The 20,619-nt window shown below is 42.4% G+C and overlaps 1 protein-coding gene across 11 annotated transcripts in view; it reads right to left on the reverse strand.

Annotated features, from left to right (window-relative positions):
- Positions 1-20,619, reverse strand: part of UBR5 (ubiquitin protein ligase E3 component n-recognin 5) — an 87,118-nt gene that overhangs the window by 55,547 nt on the left and 10,952 nt on the right. For 10 of the 11 annotated variants that reach the window (XM_068161194.1, XM_068161192.1, XM_068161189.1 and 7 more), the window contains exons 2-7: positions 11,403-11,447; positions 10,831-10,912; positions 10,570-10,646; positions 9,601-9,720; positions 6,551-6,740; positions 4,042-4,201 (exon numbers count right to left, since the gene is read on the reverse strand). In XM_068161194.1, the coding sequence (XP_068017295.1) occupies positions 4,042-4,201; positions 6,551-6,740; positions 9,601-9,720; positions 10,570-10,646; positions 10,831-10,912; positions 11,403-11,447 (674 nt within the window). The remainder of the gene's footprint in view (positions 1-4,041; positions 4,202-6,550; positions 6,741-9,600; positions 9,721-10,569; positions 10,647-10,830; positions 10,913-11,402; positions 11,448-20,619) is intronic. The other variant, XM_068161191.1, reaches the window with a different exon arrangement.

Here is a 20,619-nt window from a genome sequence, read left to right on the forward strand (position 1 = left end):
CTCTCATTTCAGCTTCAATCAGGTTTTAATCTGCTCAGAGTGTGTCTTCAAAAGATCTCCCTCCTTCCATTTTCTGTACCAGCAAATAAAGCTGCTAAAATCAGTAGGGACAAAGAGCTAAATCCACTCCTATCAAACACCACTGGCATTTTTTTAGCACTGTCAAAAGATACTGTAAGGCTACATCCAGGTCAAAAACTCCAAGGAAAAACCATTCTCTGACTATTTTCCTGCTCTTGCCACTTCCTTAGGTAACAAAGTAGCTACGATTCTCTAGCAAATATCACTGACAAGTGGAAGGAAAATGATACACAGGGAAGAAAACAAAACCAAACCACATAAATAAAGAAAAACTGCACCAAAAAAAGAAAAGGTTTCAGCAGGCTCAGAAGCAGCAATTCAAGTACTGAGGAAAATGTTATTTTCAGTAACTCCCTGCATAGCATTACCACTGGCTTCATTAAGTGAAGGCGTTGCCTAGATGGATTCCAATCTCAAGGCAGGCTCACATTAAACCTTTTCCCTTAAGGGGGCAATCAAATTCTCTCCCTTTTTCTCAGCTGCATGTTTTTATGAAGTATTCAAGAATTCAATGTCTTCAGTATTGGCAAAACTGTGACAGTGAAGGGAGAGAAATATGTATTTTGGTTTCCTAGGAAACCAGACTCAAACAGAAACTCCAGAACTCATTTCTTGAGCAGATATACTGCAGAACATTTACCCAGCTTGAAGCTCATCTTTAAAAAACAAGCAAACAAAGAAAAGCCCTCCAAACAACTAAGAAAACCAAACCACACCAACAAAACCACAGAAAAAACATACAGCTAATTGCTTTCCCTAAAGGCAAGCCACTGAGCTGATCCCACACTATGCTCCAGTTCCCACCTCCCCACACTGAAAGACAGCACAGCTGCAAAACCAGCCTGGCCCTCTTCTCACCTTGAAATAAAACTAAAAGGGGAAACAATAAACATTTTAAACAAGCTCATCCCAGTTCCAAAACCCAGAGCAGTCTGGATGCTGCCAAACCTGTGCTTCACAAGCCCTACTGATGTGAACCAAGCATAGCACCCAGAAGCTTCTGAGCAAATGTACACATCTGAACTGGACAACAGTATTTTGTCTTCTGCAGAATCTCTGTACAGAAGACTAACAGCACATGAAGCCCAGAACCAGCTCCTCATAAAACTTGGCTATGAAAATCAACCTAATAAAATTAATCTAGAAGCCTTCAAGTCTTCTCTCTGCTCAATGATCTTGCTCCAGGTAGTTTTTTACCTTGATTATTTTCTTTATTGACTCATTATATATCAAATGAGCTCACATTCTTCTAGCATAAAAGAACTAAGACTAAAGAAGTCAAAATCAAAGCAATAAGGGTCCAAGAGACAATGAAGGTAATGTGTCCAGAAGATTGAAAGTTCTGCTCTTCACTGAGGACATTCTGAAGAATTCAGAAGGAATTTTGTTCCTCACAAAAAAATTCAGCTGCCTAACCCTTACAGCACTACCTGCAATTAGCACAACTGATACATTCATGGGATGGTGATGTGTTAAAGAAGAAAGTGTACTTTCCAACCACTGTGAAATTCATACAAGCTTTTTTAACTATTACTTCTTCATTTTAAAAGTCAGAATCCAGTGTGAGCTACCCTTGCTGTTTTTATACAAAGCTTGAGAGGCTTAGAGGAATAATCCCTAAATTTAAGGGTCACAAAGCACCAAACATGCAGAAGGGATACAGTAAAAATGAGCTGGTGCTTCTAAGCAAAATGCAGCGGCCACCACAGTCCTGAGGCAAATGCAGTCTTGTCATTTGCCTCTTTTTTTGTGGTGCTTAAAAGGAACAAACTGTAAAAGCTTTAAACCGTAATTTGACATAATTCAGAGTAAAAGGGGGGAAAAAATAAAGCAAAAGTTCTTTATCTTTCAGAATAATTTCTAACCCCCTAAGGATTCACAGCATTTAGCATCTATCACTTCCCTACAGTTTTCTTTTGTGAATTTTGATGTTACAGTTCCAAGGGAGCATCCAGGGGCGAGATGACAAGTGAGAGCAAGAAGGGTGCAAAGTTTCTAGAGCAAAAGACCTAAAACCAGATTCTACCTAGTTCTGGAGGGCAAAATGTTGCTATTCTTCCAGAGAGGTATCTGAAAGTTTCTCTGGCCAGCAGGTGTTCCTGGAAACAAGCCTGCAAGGTTATGTGACAGAAGGAAGGACTGGTAATTTGTACTATTTAATGTCTCACCAGTACATGACAGCACTGACTAGTGCTCAGCTAGACTTCTCCTACTGTTTTGATCACACTCAGCTATCGAATTCATTTCTGTGCACCAGATCTATTTTTTTGCATATAAAACTGAAAGACATTAAGACAGAGAAGGCATAGCATGGTCTAAAACTGCAAATCACAACTTCGACTTTAAGACATAGGAAGTGTCATTCCCACCTCTTTTCCCACAAGAACTGGGGGAAAGTTAGCCCAGTTTCTCTGTGGGGAAAGAAGAAAGGGGAAGGTTGAAACACTTTGTAAGAGAAATTAGTCTAAACAGTGTAGAAGCTTTAAAATTTGAGCCAAGAACAAAAGTGTTTTCTGGACAGCTAACAAAGATAGTGAAACTCTCCATACTACTATATTTCAAACACAAAAGACTCTCAAGACTAGTGCAGGCCCCTTCAAACAGAAACCACCAGTCACTGGCTGTCAGATAGTCCCTATTAACTGATCCATAAAATCTCAAAGAGGTCCTAAGAGAACAGTTAATGCCACAGAAAGCTGGTTAGTATGGTTAAAAGGAACTTCTGCTGTAAATAATTAGTAGCTGTGATTTATCTTCTGAAGGCCAGTTCTGAAAGAATGCATTCAGGTACACTTAAGACTAAGAACTCCTGCTTTGAATACTTGATAAGAGTCAGGAGAATTTCCTTCCTCCAGTGCTTCTGTCTAATGCTATTAAGCTGATCACTGAAAAAAACAAGACTCAAATGAAAGATTTTTCACCCTTCTCACCTAAGGATTCTGGATTCTACAGCAAAATAAAGAAGCTTGATAGATGCAACTCAAATCAGAAGAGGCAAAATGAAACAGGAAGCCTTTGCTGCAGAACAAAAAAATAACCCCCCCAAAAACCCCAATAAAACAACTTTGTGTAGTCCCATGATTGGTAAGACAAAGATGGAGGAAGCCCATGAACCTTCCTGGTGAACCAGATGAGCAGAAGAAAAAAAAACCAAACCAACCCAACCAAACATTCATTAGAAAACTGTCAAAAGGTTATTTTGACACATAGAAAGGAAAGCTAACACGTAGTCAGAGTTTAGGTGTGCTCTCTTCATGCAGTGCACCTAACCCACACATTAGATTTGGCTGCTATGTTTGCAAGTGTGTTCACTCAGCAAGGAAAGAGGACCTAAATTATTTAGCAAATGCAAAAGAAGACTCAAAGTCTTTTCATAAAAAACAATTGTATGGGACAGACAGGGTTCTACATCTAGCTGGATTTGAATTACAGCATTTTAGCAGTAGAGGCAGAAAACTACAATGTTTATGAGGGGAATTTCTGATGGAGAATAATTTCTCAGTCTAACTGCAACTGTAAGCTGTTTTGCCCTCATCTTGAGGCATTTTGACTTTAAAAAGCTGCATACCTTCTGCTCTAAAACCTGCTCTACCTTAAGAATATGTTAGTGGTGAAAAACATGCAAGTCACTAGAAAGTTTCAGCATTAGCTTTAATGAGCAAGCCACACAGCAGTCTCAGCATCTCATTGAGCAGCAAAATACAGATGTAAGTAATGCTGATGTTATAAAGCCTGAGAGTCTGAAAGAAACAACTTCCATGCCACCAACAGACAGGCTCAAACAGTGCCTAACCTAATCCCTCAAGACATCCTGGAGCATCTTTTGTGCATCTTAAGCCTTTGCTCATAGAAGCAAGAGCTGTCTTTGCTGCATACCTTGCACAGCACGCTGTCAGTGCTTAAGTACAGGGAAATAAGAACACATTGGTATTTTCTTATCAAATGTTGCAGGATACAAACCTCCAGGAAGATATGATTCACTTGCTGTGTCATCCCCATCATCTCCATCTTCATCATCACGACTCAACAGATTATTTACAGCAAGGTTTACATCAAGATTTGTTCGCTGGAGTTCCCGAATAATAATGCTTCTGGATTTTCCTTGTAAAACAACTTGTGCCTGTAAGAGCAGAGTAGGCTCCTGGTCATTCTCAGCTCATCAACCACCACTCCTAAGAACAGAATGCTTCAATCTGAAAGAATTGATTTGCCATTGGAATGTGCTGCCCAGGGAGATGGTGGAGTTGCCATCCCTGGAGATCTTCAAGAAAAGCCTGGATGAGGCACTTAGAGCCATGGTCTGGTTGACTGGCTAGGGCTGGGTGATAGGTTAGACTGGATGATCTTGGAGGTCTCTTCCAACCTGGTTGATTCTATGATTCTAAGTCTAATAAAACCCAAAAGTCAATCCCTCTACCTACAAGCAAAGGCTTACATGTATTTTTCACAGTATCTTGCAACTGTCCCTCAGTCAGAGATAGGCTACTGAATTACAACTCTGGTACTGAATTTGGTACAGAGTCTTAGAATCTACTTCTTGAAATGCTTAATGCTGCAGTTAAGGGATGAGCAAAATCTGGGTCTGAGAACATTATGTTTCTATCAATGTGTTTAAACTTATTGTGTCAATCAACACAGTTTTGCAATCAAATGTTTCAAAACTGCAACTCAATCCCTCTCTTTCTGATGCTTTTCTTTCCACTGTCCTTCAACATGTCACCACCTTCCTGTTTTCTCATCAACCTCTAAAAGCTTCTCTTCAGCAGTTTCTGCAGCATTTAAATTTTTATTAGCAAAGTGCAAATGCAGGGTGGGGGGGAGCATCTTCCAAACTGTTAAACAGATGCAATGAAGCATTCTGGTCAACTCCACCGCCGCTCAGACCACGTTGTCATTCCAGACAGACCACCCTCTGCCAAATGCCAGAGAACATGATAGCTCTGGAAGATCACAAACTGTGTGGAGAGGCAAGAAACCAGTATGAAATGTTTTCCTAACATAGGAAAACTGAAGTACCAAATAAAATGGTCTGCTAAGAAGCGAAAAACACAAGCCAGGAAGGGACATTTTAATGGCACTGCGGTGGGTACGCAAAGGTAAAACTGCCAGAAGTTCACAGATTTCTGGGACACAGCAGAGTTATACAGGCCAGCTGTGAAGAGCTTCCCATTTGTCTGCTTTAGAGTCACCAAAACATGTCCATCTTTGAAAAAAGAAGGTTCTAAACCAAAGTATGCTATTCCATTTGAAAGAGCAAAAGTTCACAGCAAGGGAAGCAGAGTCACAACCAACAAAGCACACACAGGAACAGAATAGAGCAGACCAGGTTGGAAAAGACCCTTGAGATAGATCATGAGTCCAAACTATTATCAAACACCATCTAATCAACTAAACCATGGCACCAAGCACCCCATCCAGGCTCTTCCTAAACACCTCCAGGGATGGTGACTCCACCACCTCCCTGGGCAGCACATTCCAATGGCCAATCTCTCTTTCTGGGAAGAATTCCGTCCTAACATCCAGCCTAAACCTCCCCTGGTGCAGCTCGAGATTGTGTCCTCTTGTTAGATGGTAGAATGGAACTGTCTGCACCAAGGGATAGCAGGGTGGTTTTCTGATTAATGTAAGGCATCACTGATGGCAGTAAACATTCTCAAACAAAGCTTGGTGGTGAATAGTGACGTCAAAACCCCCTTTCCATCACTCCACAGCTGAAAGACCACTGTCATCTGACCAACCCCTCCCCTCAAAGTTCCAAATGTAGAGGTTGTTTTGAACCAAGAATTGAAGTGGATTCACTAGTCACATATTTTCAATGTATTATCTTCTTCAAGCATGGAGAAAAAACATTGTTTTAACAGACTCTGCTTCCTCACAAAATGCAGTTTGTGAGCTTATTCAGGCTTTAGCACACTAGGAAGCAAAAGCAGGGTGATTCATACTCAACATTCATCAGTTATATTTGTAAACAATTAAAGTAGAGATGACCATGAGGGAAAATTCTTAGCATTTTTAAATGATTAAATATGCTTAATGTCTTTCATTTATAGCTAAAATGGATCACCCCATTCATCAAAGAAGGTGGGGGGGGGAGGGGGAAGTCACTCTGCCCCCTGCTTCATACTGCCTTTCAGAAAATTTAGTTGTATTGCCACATGCTTGACACAGCTCTCAAATACTCAATTTTATCACTACATCCTCCATCTGCTAATGAACAATGCATGGCATTCCTCATCCAGACTAAACACATACCTTGTCTTAGTGGAAGTCTGGGCAACAAAAATTCTGGAACCCAAAAAAAGAAGTCTTTCCCTACACACAATACACACTGAGGAATAAAAGCAATTCAGCCACAGAAAGTCAACCTTTGTCCTTGGAGAAAACACACTGCTGTTACAACTCATTCCTGTTCACCTTCGGTGAGAAGCACTCCAGGGTTCTGGCAACAAGCAGGTCATAGCCCAAGTACCTGTGAAATGAGTTCCTCTGGAATGACTGATGCTGGAATCACTGGTTGTGGCTGACTCCCCAGCAGTCCAGACCCTCGATCGCGTCCTGTGCGTATCACTCTGGTCTGCCTTCGAGAATCTCGAGCTCCAGCAGATGATCTACCAGAAGATCCTCCTCCACTTCCACCAACTCCTGAACTCCAGCGACTTCTAGAAGATTCAGATCACAATTCTTTCTTATATAGCAGCATACCTTGGGCACAACTTCAAGAAGTAAGGCTTCATTTTTATTATTATTAACTTGCAGACAGTGTCTGAAAAATACTGCAGATGGACTTCACAGACAAACCCTGTGAGAGGCTCCCTCAGAATGAGCAACAAGAGCACCAGGCAACTGATAAAGCTCTGAATTACACAGAAGAAATATAAAACAGGACTCCAACTGGAAGCTGCACTCCTTCCTACTCATATAGTTGTGTGGATGTACACAAATACATGCATGCACCAGTTCCTGGAGTTTCTGAAAGCAGCAGTCTCAGCAGTGCACAATCTAACACTGAGCTGTTAACTTCCTCCTATAAAGCACATATGCAGCAGCTTCATGGTCTGGAGACTCTGACAGAAGGTCACTATACCCAGATGGCTCTTCTGAATTCCTGACACTTCTACATTAAGAAATTGCAAACCAAGTCTTACACTAGATAGCTCCCTGATCCTCAGATGCTCATGGGTAGGTTTGAAGAGATACTCTAGACCCACTCCTGTTGGAGAACACAATGAACTGTACAATTTGCAAAGCCATGCCTCAAGTGACTGAAGGGTTTGCTCATTTCTAGGAGTCAAGGGGGTAAAAAGGCTGTGATTTGTAGAAACAGACAACTCACCACCATTACAACTTCCCACTAATCTTAACACCAGAGAACTGTGTAAGCTGCACCTGTTCCGGAGCTAAGACTAGATACTCTGTTGGCATGAAAGGCTGAAAGACTCTGTTCTTCTAGGTTAACTAAACTGTTGTACACATCTACCTTAAATGATAGTGAATATGTTATTATTGCTATTCAGTGATCACCTAATCTTCAAAATCCCTTCAAAAACAAAACAACTCTTCAAAGAAGGAGTTAAAAAATAAGTATGTTCTGTGAAACAGAATCTAATGAATTCATGCAGCTCCAAAAGCTAATTAAGAATACTTGTCTGGCATTTTATGGCTTAGGTTGATTGCTAACATCCTTCTCTTTGTTTGTTCTTTTTTCTTCCTCCTGACAAGAGCATGCAATCACAGAATAACTCAAGCATCTGCCTAGGACAAGGCTCTCACACAGAGACATCTACACTCAGAGGATTCTAGCCAAGGACCACACAGACAATGACAAGATGAAAGGTAGTGTAGCAATAGCTTTAGGAAAAGTCTTGTCTCATGAGTGAGGAAGACAGCTCTGAAGGGAGCTACTGAAAAGAGAAAACAAACCAAAACCCAACCCAAAGCCAACAGTGGGATTTCAAAACAAGCCATTGATGTGTTTCTCAAGGTGGAAAGGTTTGAGGGGAGAAGAAGGGGGCTGAGTGGGAGTCAAGCCATTCCTACACAGAATTCTCGATTCAGCTCTCAGCAGGGAAGGGGAGGGTGTAAAGAAAAGGTTACTTATTAGATTTTACTACTCATTACATAAGCATTTTCCATTCTAAGTGATAAACTATCAAGGACTGACACTTGCCAGTTACAAGCATTTCTACTCAGAGTATTTCAAATATTCCCAGTGTGTCCTGACATAAAGAAAAACCAAAATGGCAAACTTATTCCTATTAAAGCTGTCTAAACCTAGAAGAAATATTAACAGCAAGTGGCAATCTTTCTGCTTTTCTACATCTCTGCACTGCTCACTAGCATTCTACCAATTTGCCAAATCTAGGGATCTTTGAATGTTTCTACCCTCAGTTTATTAAGAATTCCCTTTGTTTAACAGAGCAGTTACAGAGTCTACTGCTACTCTACTAGTTTTGGTGATGTTTGACTCCTCCTTGAACATGCAAAGGAAGTTAGGAACCCTTCAAGGTTGGTCTAAGAACACAGCTTTGAACAATTGTAACCAGTTATGCTCAGGTAAAAAATGATGAGGGCAGAAAATACCCTTTCACACTTCCCCCAACAAGTTTGTAACCGTGACAACAGGAGTTTGCCTTTAACGTTCAACACGTGGATTTCTGTTTCAGATGCACAAAGGTTTCCCAAGGAGTCTGAGGAGGGCTCAAAGGGGGGTGGTTATTTTTCATTCAACTAAACCCCAGACAAGATTAGCTTCTTTGGTAGCATAAAAACCACATTGGCTTTTGGCTGAAGTTCCTCCCCCTTGACAAATCACTCAGGTGTGGAAACCAGAGCTTGTGAACAGTCCACCTTACCACAGTTAGTAACCTTAGGAAGGTCTTACAAAAGCACAAAGAGCTCACTGTGATCATGTAATTAAGACTAATTGACTTTGCTATTCAAAGGGACACCCTCAATTTTAAAGCTTCTGATGAAAAAAAAGACTCTGTAGAGCATGTTTAGTATACAGCACAATTTTAAAGGTTCTGAGCCACAACCTTTTCCCAATGCTCCCTTCCTATGACTAGGTACAGGACCCCAACTAACTAAACACTGCTCATTACTTGGGGCAGAGGAGAGGAAGGCACAATAAAGCACAAAATGTCTGCAAACACAGATAACAGATTCTTCCTGCATAAATGCACTCACTTGATGCTGCCAGCTTATCAGGGCTTACATTGATAATGTCCCTCTAAACCACTGCTTTTCCAAAGCAAGGGACTAAAGCATGTTCAAGAAAGACAACACAGCCAAAGCCCACTTATTCTTCACACAAATATGAAGGATCCCAGGAACTGAAGGGTCACTTGCATCTCTTATTTTAACCAAGTCAATGTTTGTTTATTTTTAATACACCCTACCTACACAACTGCTGTAATTACATGTTCCCTCACACATACTGCATACCATTTATATATGTGTATACACATATACTCAAATATGGAACAAACAGATTGCAGCCTCAATCCTATCAAAACTTACCCAAGGGTGTTGCCTGCCAGTCTGCCCAGAGTTTCAGAACCAGACAGAAACCATGGGGAGTCACTAGTCCTGCCTGGCCTGGATGTCCTTCCTGCCCCTGAGCCACTGCTCAACTTTGAACTGAAAGTAAAAGATGGTAAATCAGTCACAAAACAATCCCAAATGGGTTAAGAACAAAACCTGGAATCCCAGGTCTAAATTCTCAGGGACTTAGTCTGGTAACATACCAGCTTAAGCAACACCCTTGGGGAATATTCCAAACTAATCTAACTGTATATTAGGAGATACACTGCAAAAAGAAAGTGGAAAGCATGCCTAGCAGAGCTTACATACATCAGCAATCCATAATAGCACAGTTGCAAATACACATTAAGCTAATTAGTGATTTGGGTTAGCCACTGTGCTAAGTTTTCAGTTAGTTTTCAGGTACAAATTGTCATCACCAGAGGTTCTATCTATAAACCTGAGCAGGCTCCTTCAATATTGAGAAGAGGTTTGCATTCAAATGTGAACCATTACACACTCCTACTAAGGGGGACTTACCTGGACTGAAGACAAGAGGTCTAGAAAGTGAGCCTCTCCTGATGGGACCACTTTAAGAGTGGATTCAATATGAAACTTAACAATTTAACACAGTTTCTTTCATGAGGATTATTTCGGGGGGGGGGGGGGTGGGGGGTGGTTTCTTGCAGTTAAAGAAACCCTGTCTTACTACTTTTAGATTCACATCTACTACCTGTGATCATCTTGAAGGTCTCTTCCAACCTGGTTTATTCTATTCTATTCTATTCTATTCTACCTACACCAGTCTGTCACGTTAGGCTGTTTGGCTGCATCACCATAACCATTATTTGTCTACTCCAAGTGCCCACTCAAAAGGCAATACAGTTTAAAAATAAACAAACAAAACCAAAAGGCAGTCAAGCTGCTCACCCAGCTCAAAAGAATATGAAGAAAAGCAGTTCTTACCCATCATTATTATCAGGTTTACCCAATTCCAATCTGTCTGGTTGAACTGAAAACCCAATCCTGCAGACTCTACCATCCTGTATTTAAAACAAGAAAACAAAGTGTGTCTAGAATTGAAATGAAAGACAAGCTATAGAAAAAAAAAATACAACCAAAACCAAGTCTGGAGTTACTGAAGAACAATCAATTAATTTAATCTCAGACAAAACAATTAACTGTGTTATTTCAAGTTTGTTATGTGAGCAGATCCAAATCAATTACCTCAAGAAGAAATGCAGCATGATTTGGTCCCACCACACACTGTTTGATAGTGGCCTGTTCCAATACATTCAAAGGGGGGTGGCTGCAAACAAAAAAAAGGAGCACATGTAACAATTCAAAACTTTTTACATCAGAAAAAAGCCCCAAACACATTGCAAGTGGTACAAGGGAGGAATAATGTACAGTGATGTAATGTTATCCATACAAAGCCATGCAAGAATGCCTAAGCACGTGCATCAGTTGAAGTACCTATAAGGTATTTTTGGCCATTAAGCACAGAAAAGGCAAACCAAAAACTTTAAAAGGTGAGAAGAGTTTTAATTAGATTTGATCAGTAATAAACCAAAAGGGGATTGTACTTCATATTAAGCAGTACTGAAAGTACTCAGTAATAGACTTTCTCATAGCTGAAAATCTTAGCATTTTCTTGCCAGTGTAAGAACTGTGTTATCTGAAGCGTTTTGTAGCATTAAGGCTTTCTAAGACTATCTACAGCACAATCATTTGCTTCTTACTGCTGTTAGAAAAACTACCTCCCTAAGTGATTTACAGCAGCATGTTATATGCCTTACCTGTTTAAATTATATTTGTTCAGCTTCTCTGACACTTCCCTTAATCTGAAACAGAAAGAAACAGAAGTTGCTTGAAAGAGATCCTCCACAGTAAACAACATCCACTACAGCAGCGTTTCTGCAATGTTATGGGAACAATTTGCCACCACATTTAATGAAGCTTGGTGTAAATACTACTTGGTGTTGACAGTCTGTATAAGAACTGGATAGTGTTCAGCTTCAAATCAGCTTTGTTTGGGAGTTGGTTTTTTGTTTGTTTTAGTACCATTCCATCTCCTATCTTGCCACAAACCCCATGCTCTCTTGTATTTCTGTGTGCTTTGCAAGCCGCTATCAACAAGCACTACTCCTGCCTCACTACCCCCACTTACATCTTGAAACACAAAATAAGCAGATGAAGCAATTAGCATCAACTGTAGATATGGTTGTGTGTCTTTGTACAAGCTTGAATACAGCATCCCAGAGCAGGCATGTTCCTAGTTTTCTAGGAAATACAAGTACCTAGCCCAGCAGAGCCCAAAACATGACAGCAATTTCCCAGAACAGGAAAGACAGGGAAAGCTGCACAAAGCCAGTGTCAAAAGGGCCAAACAAGGGATCTGAGCAGTCTGAGAAACAATCCAGAGAAAACTCACTATGTGGAGAGTTATGTAAAACACCATCTCTACTAAAAGGGAAAGAGTGTTTCCAGAAGCACATCCATCTCACCTTCAAGGAACATTACCAAGTGGAAGATCAGAACCCAAAACAAGGGCCAGTTTGCAGACCAACCCTGCCTAGAGGGCATGGTGTCCAAAAGTAGAAAGTAGCACAGCAATTTCTTAGGTAATTTCTAATCCACTTAGAAAAGCTCCTCTCCATGCAGCAAAGACACTCTCATAACAGCATGTAGGCACTTCAGGTAAAACTTGTGCTGCCTTTCTTCCCAATGAAGGCAAGCAATATGAAAAAGCCCCTAAATAGCTCCCAATTCTCATCAGAATATCTGCATTACATGAAGATACAAATCCAAGGTAAACCCTGCAAAAGCAATGCAAGGTCTTCCTACTCAAGAAGACTAAAAACAACCAAAAAATCTCAACTTTGGTACCACATTCATCACAAGCATTCCATAACTCTGCTTCTTAATCAGCAACACCTCTCTGAACCTCACAAAGAGCCATGCAAATGAGCACTGCTTTTCCTTTGTCTGAACTCACATCTTTAAATCCTTTCTTTTTACTTGGTGCACTTCAATTTCTACACACAGACTGCCATGGACAACAGACTTCAGTTACTTGCAAACCCTAAGCAGGGTCCAAAGAGCCAAGTCTGAATGGTATCAACAGCATTTAATTCTAAAGCACTTGTCCTGAGGGAAAGAAAAAAAGATCTATGTCTGTTTGAGAAACAAGATAATTTATACTGATAGAAATAACTTTCAAGCCCAAGAAGAAAGGAGCCTACTGAAAGCAGGAAGGAAGAGAACGTGCCCAGAATTGTCTTTTGCTATGGAAGCCAAGCTGCTGGTTTCTTAAATAGGCAATTTCACAGCCCCAGTTTGCAGCCACAACTACTTCATACAGCCCAAGAGTACACACATAGGTAATATTCTGCGAAGACAGCCCACAAATGGGAGAGAAAACAAACTTCACTTGCAATCTGTGTGAAAGGTAGAATCAGAAAGCCTACCTTCAGGTTCACTGCACTGCCTGTATGAAAAGGTGACAGCAAACAAAGCAATGCTTTAGTGGAGACAATTACTACACTACTCTATGAGCAATATTTAAAGCTCCTTCTCTGAGCTTTGTGTCACAAAACCTGAGTACTACCAAAGAAACAGAGGGCTTTCCATTTGTAAGAGTTGTCAGAGATTATCATCATCCTTTTTACTTGTAAAAAAAAAAAGGGGGGATGGGGGGTTGGGGAGGAAGTGACAGGGAAGAAATATGCACAGATAGATTTACTGGCTATGCAAATCTTGGCTATCAGTAACAGCAGGCTCAAGAGAGGAGGTCTGTCTGCAGCAAGCATCGATCAAGAGAGATCAATGTTATTGCAAAGAGGCTGCTGTCAACATTTAAGGGGAGAGACCAGAGAAGGTAAATGACAACACTCTGAAGTACTAAACCCTCCTGCAGAAAACAAACAAACAAAACTCTCTCACCCTTCTCTCCCTACCCCTCAACAATCTCCCATGCACCTGCTGCAAGAGCAAAATTACCAAGTCCTGCCTAGGAAGCTTAGACACCCATGAAGGCTTGAATTTGACACATAACACCTCTGAGTGAAAAAGGTTTACCTCCCCAGTACTGGGTCCCTGCTGAGCTGCTGGTTTCACCCCCACCGCAGCCCCTTCCTGGTGCTGCCACCAGCCTTTGTGTGAGCGCCAGTCACAAACCGTCACCAGACTAAACCAGCAGGAAAGCAAGAGTCCAACAGAGAGAAGTGTTTGCATATTCTGTGTGCAGAACAGGTTTGGGCAAACAAAAACCCTACCTAGTTCTATAAAAACCTTTCCTGGAGCAATCTAAGCCTTTCTACTGACAGAGTTACGTGGCTTTGGATCATCCTCCCCCTTACACATGTTGTGTTTTTCACTAGTTAAGATCAGGTTAGCTTTAACAATCAAATTCCATTATTTAATGCAGTGTGCTGTTAGCTGAAAAGGTACAAGCAGAGATGATTTGATCAATTCTCTCATTAGGGAAGGTCAACACTTCCACTGAGACCTCTCTGTGGTGAAAGGGATCTCCATTATGGATGCCTCAACAGGCTAAGCTTTGAGAAACTCTCATCACAGGCAACTATTTCAATGGCAGAAGTCAGGAGCAAACTCTGTTTTCCTCACAAAATTGTTTGGGGTTTGGTTGGCTGGATTGTTGGTTGGGTTTTTGTTTAGGAAATGCACTGCTGTGCCAACCTTTAGACACCAAATGTAGTGGTGCTGGCTCCTGTGTTAAGACACTTCAAACACATCCATCCAAACTCACCCAAATGCAGTTTCAAGGAAAACAAAAAGTCAGTTTGGTTAAGCCAAGCAGGGACTGCTTTGAGTTGAAGTCTTGCAGATACAATTTCTAGCCTCTCCAAACTGATCACACTGAGCAACCAAAGAGGCTCCAAGTCAGGACTCCAGGAGCTCAGGCATCACATGTGACACTTTCATTTGTCACAAGATATTATTTCCCTCAAAGTGCACTTCTGTTTCCAGGGACCCTTGTCTGAGGACATACCCTTCCACCATATCCTGCTGTGTAAAACCAAGCTAGTCTCAAAAATGCAGGAGAGCCACAGGGAAACCTCATCCCAAAATACTGAGTGCTTCACAACAACCTGGACTTCACTACATTTTAAACTTCACCTTATTTAAACAAGTGCTTACATCCACATGAGCAAACCCCTCCTTTACAAGCTGTGCTTCTACCCTTGGTAAGAATAGAAGTCTTCCATTTTGAATTAAGCAGTTGTGAGGACTGTTAAGACTCCACAGACTTCTATGACACATCTTCACCAGGCTCAGTTGCCTGCAGCAGTTCAGGAGCAGCAGCCTTATCTTGCCAGTCATTCTCCAGGAATATTTATCAATTACTTCCATCATGCCAGCAGCAGTTTGGAGACCAACCAACCAAAGTAAGACATCAGCAAAATTTTCTTACTGCTGTAAGTAGTTTTAAAATGCCTGCATGCTCATCTTTAGTATCAGAGTATCAGTCAGGGTTGGAAGGGACCACAAGGATCATCTAGTTCCAACCCCCCTGCCATGGGCAGGGACACCCCACACTACATCAGCCTGGCCAGAGCCTCAGCCAGCCTGGGCTTAAACACCTCCAGGGACAGGGCCCCAACCACCTCCCTGGACAACCCATTCCAGGGCTTCACCACTCTCATGGGGAAGAACTTCCTCCTCACATCCAGCCTGAATCTCCCCACCTCCAGCTTCATTCCATTCCCCCTAGTCCTATCACTACCTGAGATCCTGAGCAGCCCCTCCCCAGCCTTCCTGTAGGCCCCCTTCAGATACTGGAAAGCCACAATTAGGTCACCTGGGAGCCTTCTGCAGACTGAACAGCCCCAACTCCTTCAGTCTGTCCTCATAGGAGAGGTGCTCCAGCCCTCTGCTCATCCTCGTGGCCCTTCTCTGGACACCTTCCAGCACCTCCAGATCCTTCTTGTAATAGAGGCTCCAGCACTGGAGGCAGTACTCCAGGTGGGGTCTCACCAGAGCTGAGCAGAGGGGGAGAATCACCTCCCTTGCCCTGCTGGCCACACTTCTCTTGCTGCAGCCCAGGATCTGATTGGCTTTCTGGGCTTCAAGTGCACACTGAGTGCTCATGTTGAGCTTCTCCTCCACCAGCACCCCCAAGGCTCTTTCTCTCAGGGCTGCTTTCCATGTGTTAGGAAACCAAGAGTTATGAAAACAAAGGAAAACAAACAAACAACCCAAACAAACAAAAACCCCAACCCACACTCCATCATCATCTACGCTTGGTGAACATCTGCAAGACCTCATCAAGCAGGCAAGTACCATGAAAATCACAGTGCAGTGCAGACAGGATTCTCACATCCCTAGATTGATATAATTCTCCCCTCAAAATGTACTTGCTGTTTGCCACAAACAGTATTTGCAGGTGCCAATATCTAATCTGACACTTTGCAGCCTTGGTCAAATAATGGTATATCCATCATGGTGATTTTTAAGTGTCACAACAATTCCTGCCATCTCAGAGATTAATTTCTGCAACCACATGCAGCAAGCCATTTCTCATTTTTCTCTGCAACTTTAAACCACATTTTTAAATGTCAGTTAGGGCTTTCAAGAACACACAGAACAAGAAAAGAGAAGGAAAAAAAATCACTGAAGCTAAGCAATTCAAGCAAATTATTTCACCACAGAGATGTAAAATGAAATGTTCACGTGCTGCATGGCTTCAGAAGGAAAGAAGTCTTGTTGTGCTCAGCAAGTCACACTGCAGAGTCCCACACAGGATGCAGAAGATTGTCTTCATGTTGCTCCCTCATAGCCTTAAAAGCTTACTTATACACTTGAAAGTAGCTAGAAAAGCTTTCCTCACATCAGCAGCACATGGTGATGGTAAAAGTTGCAAAGGAGGGAAAGGAAAGGTACATCAGGGGGAAGAAAAAGGAAAAAAGGGGAAAAAAAGAGTCAAAAATGTGAAAAAATACTAGTTTGGTCTAATGAGCCACTCTAAGTAGGGACATTCACACCACAACTAATTAAGCCATGTAGATTCTTCTAAGTGATCAAGCCTCTTTCAGACGACACATCAAACAAGTCTGTAAATCAGCAAACTTAAAGAGACTTCCATGAGAGGGCAGAGAGTACAGAAGAGCAGATACAATGCTCCTCCAAAAGCAGATATCCAAGAGGAGAAAACAAAACCAACTCAACCACTGGAAACCAGTGATTTACTCAAGTAAATACAACCTTCATCTCTAACCCTCAGCCAAGAGCCTGCAGCGCTCTGAGCACAGCAAACCAGGCCCAAGGAGGCAGCTGTGTGGCCAGCTAAGAGGTGTGGGCACAGCAAGGATACAGAGCCTCCGTATCAAAGCCCACTCACACTTGCCTATCTTGAATCATGTGGAGAAGAACTCCCATGCCTATCAGTGTCATGGAAATGGGCTCAGAAAAGCAGAAAATGGACACCAATAAGAAACTTAAGCAAATATGTTGTCTTTGTTTGGTGATATTGGGCTCCCAATTCAAGAGGGACAGGGATTTGCTAGAGGGAGCCAATGGAGAGCCACAAGGATGATTAGGGGACTTAAGCATCTCCCCTATGAAGAGAGACTAAAAGGCTGTTCAGTCCAGAGAAGACTGAGAGGGAATCTGATCAATGCCTATAAATATCTGAAGGGGAGGGAGCCAATCTCTTTTTGGTGGTGCACAGTAATAAGGAACAATGAATACAAACCAGAACAGATAAAGTTCCACCTCAACATGAGGAGAAACTTCTTTACAGTGAGGGTGACAGAACACTGGGACAGGCTGCCCAGGGGGGTTGTGGAGTCTCCTTCTCTGGAGACCTTCCTAACCCACCTGGATGCACTCCTGTGAGGACCACCCTGGGTGATCCTGCTTTGGCAGGGAGGTTGGACTGGATGATTTCTGGAGGTCTCTTCCAACATCTCATGTTCTGTGATTTTGTGATCTCAGGACGTGTTGAATGCTGGGCACTGTCACTGATGCAAAGACACATCCAGCTGTATCTTCCATGCCAGAATACAGCATACCAAAGAGTCCTTCCCCTTATTGTCATGTCTGAATTGCCACGTTCAGTGCTAGAAAGCAGTTTGCAAAGAGCCAGCCTTCCACACCTTTCTCTTAATGGAATAAATGAAGAAATAAAGGTGGGAGGGGAAGAAGAGAGCATTTAAAGTGCACTTTAAGTCTTGCTGGGTAGTAAGGGGAGAGAATCCATTAAAACAATATGCTGAAGTACCAGATGAAAGCAGGCAACAAGATTAAATGCAGAGAGTAAGGCCTATTAAAAAATCCCAAGCACAAAATGACAGCCTCCAAGATAAGCAATACTACTCAGCCAAGGGCTGAGACTACCTCTTAAGAGTACAATACACTGAGAACCGAAACAAACAAGACAACAAAGAAAGTCCCTCCAGTGGGTAATTAGCTGTACCCTGGCTAATGCTGTGCCCTCTTCTCAGTCCAAGAAACCTGAGTGAGGAATATTCAGCTGCTACATACTAAACCAACACCTGCTGCTCAGGAAACCATTGAGCTGCAGACTCTACAGAAGCTGGAAAATCATTACTGTATGTTTGCCCTATTCTACAGTCTATCATCTAACTCTGGTCTTTGCCACTACCAGGAGGAAAACAAGGTGGACCCATTGTCTGACTCTAAGAGCTATTGTCATGGTCATGGCATCAGCCAGCTCGAGGCTATAGAGTATGGTTCCCAAACTTCATTTTGTTTGGTTGATAAAGGTAATTCTGACCATTTAATGGTCCTCTCTGGAACAATGGCTGGTAACACACTGTGCTGAGTCAGTAAGCTATAGCAGAAAGCTAGTATGGCAAACATCAAACAAATTCATCTCCTGAAAACAGCTTTCTGCAATATGACTGAGAAGTCCTCAGCTATCACAGTGACTGCAGAAGTACATTCCCTTAGAGGGACCATTATTATTTCATGATATAACAACACTGATACAGAAAGTGACCCATATCTAAAGCCAGGTATAAGCTAGCCCACAACAGTTACAAGGGGGACAAGAAACAGTGGGCAACATTAGAATGTTAGATACCCACCAGTGGCTAATATTCAGAATTGAATCACATATTGCAGAGGCAGGCAAAATGACTTACTGACCTTCACCCCACAGAGAGGATGAGCATGTATTTATTTCAGTTCTCATTTTAAGGAAGGCAGATTTTGTAATACTGCCCAGGATAATGAGGGGAAGGCAGTGGAGATTGCCTGCTTAGGATGCAGCAAACCTTTGGACACTGTCTCCTGTAAGATCCTCACAGAGAAGCTGTTGATAGATAGGCTGCATGAACAGACAGTGAGGTGGGCTGAACAGCTGTGCCCAGAGAGGTGATCAGAAGCATGAAGCCAAGCTGGAGGCCAGTGACTAGCAGTGTAAGCCAGGGGTCAACATCAGGTCCTGTTCAAAACCTCCATTAATGTTGGGGATGAGGGGGCAGAGGACACCCTCAGCCAGCTTGTTGATGACTCCAAACTGGGAGGAGTGGCTGATATGCCAGAGATATATGCTGCCACCCAGAGCTCCTGTCATTCTAAAAGGGAAAGTGTAATGTCCTGTACAGCCCCATGCACCAGCACATGCTGAGGGACTGCCCAGCTGGGAAGTACCTCTGCAGAAAAGGACCCAGGAGCCCTGGAGAACATGAGCCAGCATGCCTTGCAGCAAAGAAGAGAATGGCATCCTGGGCTGCATTAAAGCATTGCCAGTAGGCTACGGGACGTGCCCAGGTCTGGGCTCCCCAGTACAAGAGAGTCCAGCAAAGGGTCACACAGCTCACCAAGGAACTGGAGTATCTTTCTAATGAGGAAAGGCTGGGAAAACATTCTCAAACTGTTTGTCTTGGGGGAGAGAAGGCTCTGGAGGAACCTTATCAACCCATAAGACACACCTACTGAGGGAGGGTGTAAATAAGACAGAGCCAGACTTTTTCCAGTCTCACCCAGTGAGAGGGCCATAGGCAATGGGCACACACTGAAACACAGGAGGTCCCCTCTGAACATCAGGAACACTTCACTGTGAGGGTGACTGAACACTGACACAGATTGCTCAGGGAGGCTGTGAAGTCCATCCTCAAAAGCTGTTTAAATATGGTTCTGGGTAACAAGCTCTGGATGGCCTTGCTTGGCCAGAGAAGTTAGTTGGACCAAATGATGTCCAGAGCTCCCTTCTAACTTCAGCCATTCTGTGATTCTGAAGACTTCCAGCTTTCAGGATATGATCTACCCACATTTTACTTGGAGGCATAGTAATAAAAGGATGGGAGGGTTGCCCCTGAAAAGCTAGGAGCTCGTGCTTTGCTACAGAATCCCTGTAAGGGCAGTGGCTTAGATGAGAGCTGCAGCAAGGAGTGAGGAAAATGTCTGAGAACTATTATTTAGACATAAAAATATTCATGAGTACTAGAACATCCAGATGGAAGTATTCCCTTTCTCATGCAGGAACAGCAACACCATGGGACAGCCACCTGCAGGACTTGTGAAATGCAGCACTAGACAAATTTGTAAGCTGGCTGGCCAGTTCCTCTAGCTCAACAGCAGCTTGCACTTTTTCTTCAGCTTTAAGTGACACTGAAAACATTGCCCTCTGAATAATAATTATAAAGCCAAACCCTCCAGTGCAAAGCACAGCCATAACCTACTGCAAGGGAAATAAAGTCAGTCATGCTTTTTAAATAAGCAAACTCTCAACCCTGTAACAGCTATGGCACAGCAGAGCCCCCTTTCAGGAAAGAAGCTGTGATGAAAAGTAATTAATAGAAATAGGAAGAAAAGACAAATGGTATGATCCTTACAGCAGTTACAGCACAGGGACACATGTTTTTAGCACAGTATCTAAGGATTTGGTAATAAAGCAGACCTACAGCTACAGGTTGCCTTAACCAGGGGTGTTCTGCAGAAACAAAGGAGAATGCAGTACAGGAAAATGAGTCAACCTCAATCTGATGTTATTTTATGACAGCAGACATCCAAAACCATGGGTCT

This window comes from Melanerpes formicivorus, unplaced genomic scaffold (genome assembly GCF_026170545.1).
Source record: "Melanerpes formicivorus ecotype bairdi unplaced genomic scaffold, bMelFor1.0.p_v2 SCAF_56, whole genome shotgun sequence".
Lineage (NCBI taxonomy): Eukaryota > Metazoa > Chordata > Aves > Piciformes > Picidae > Melanerpes > Melanerpes formicivorus.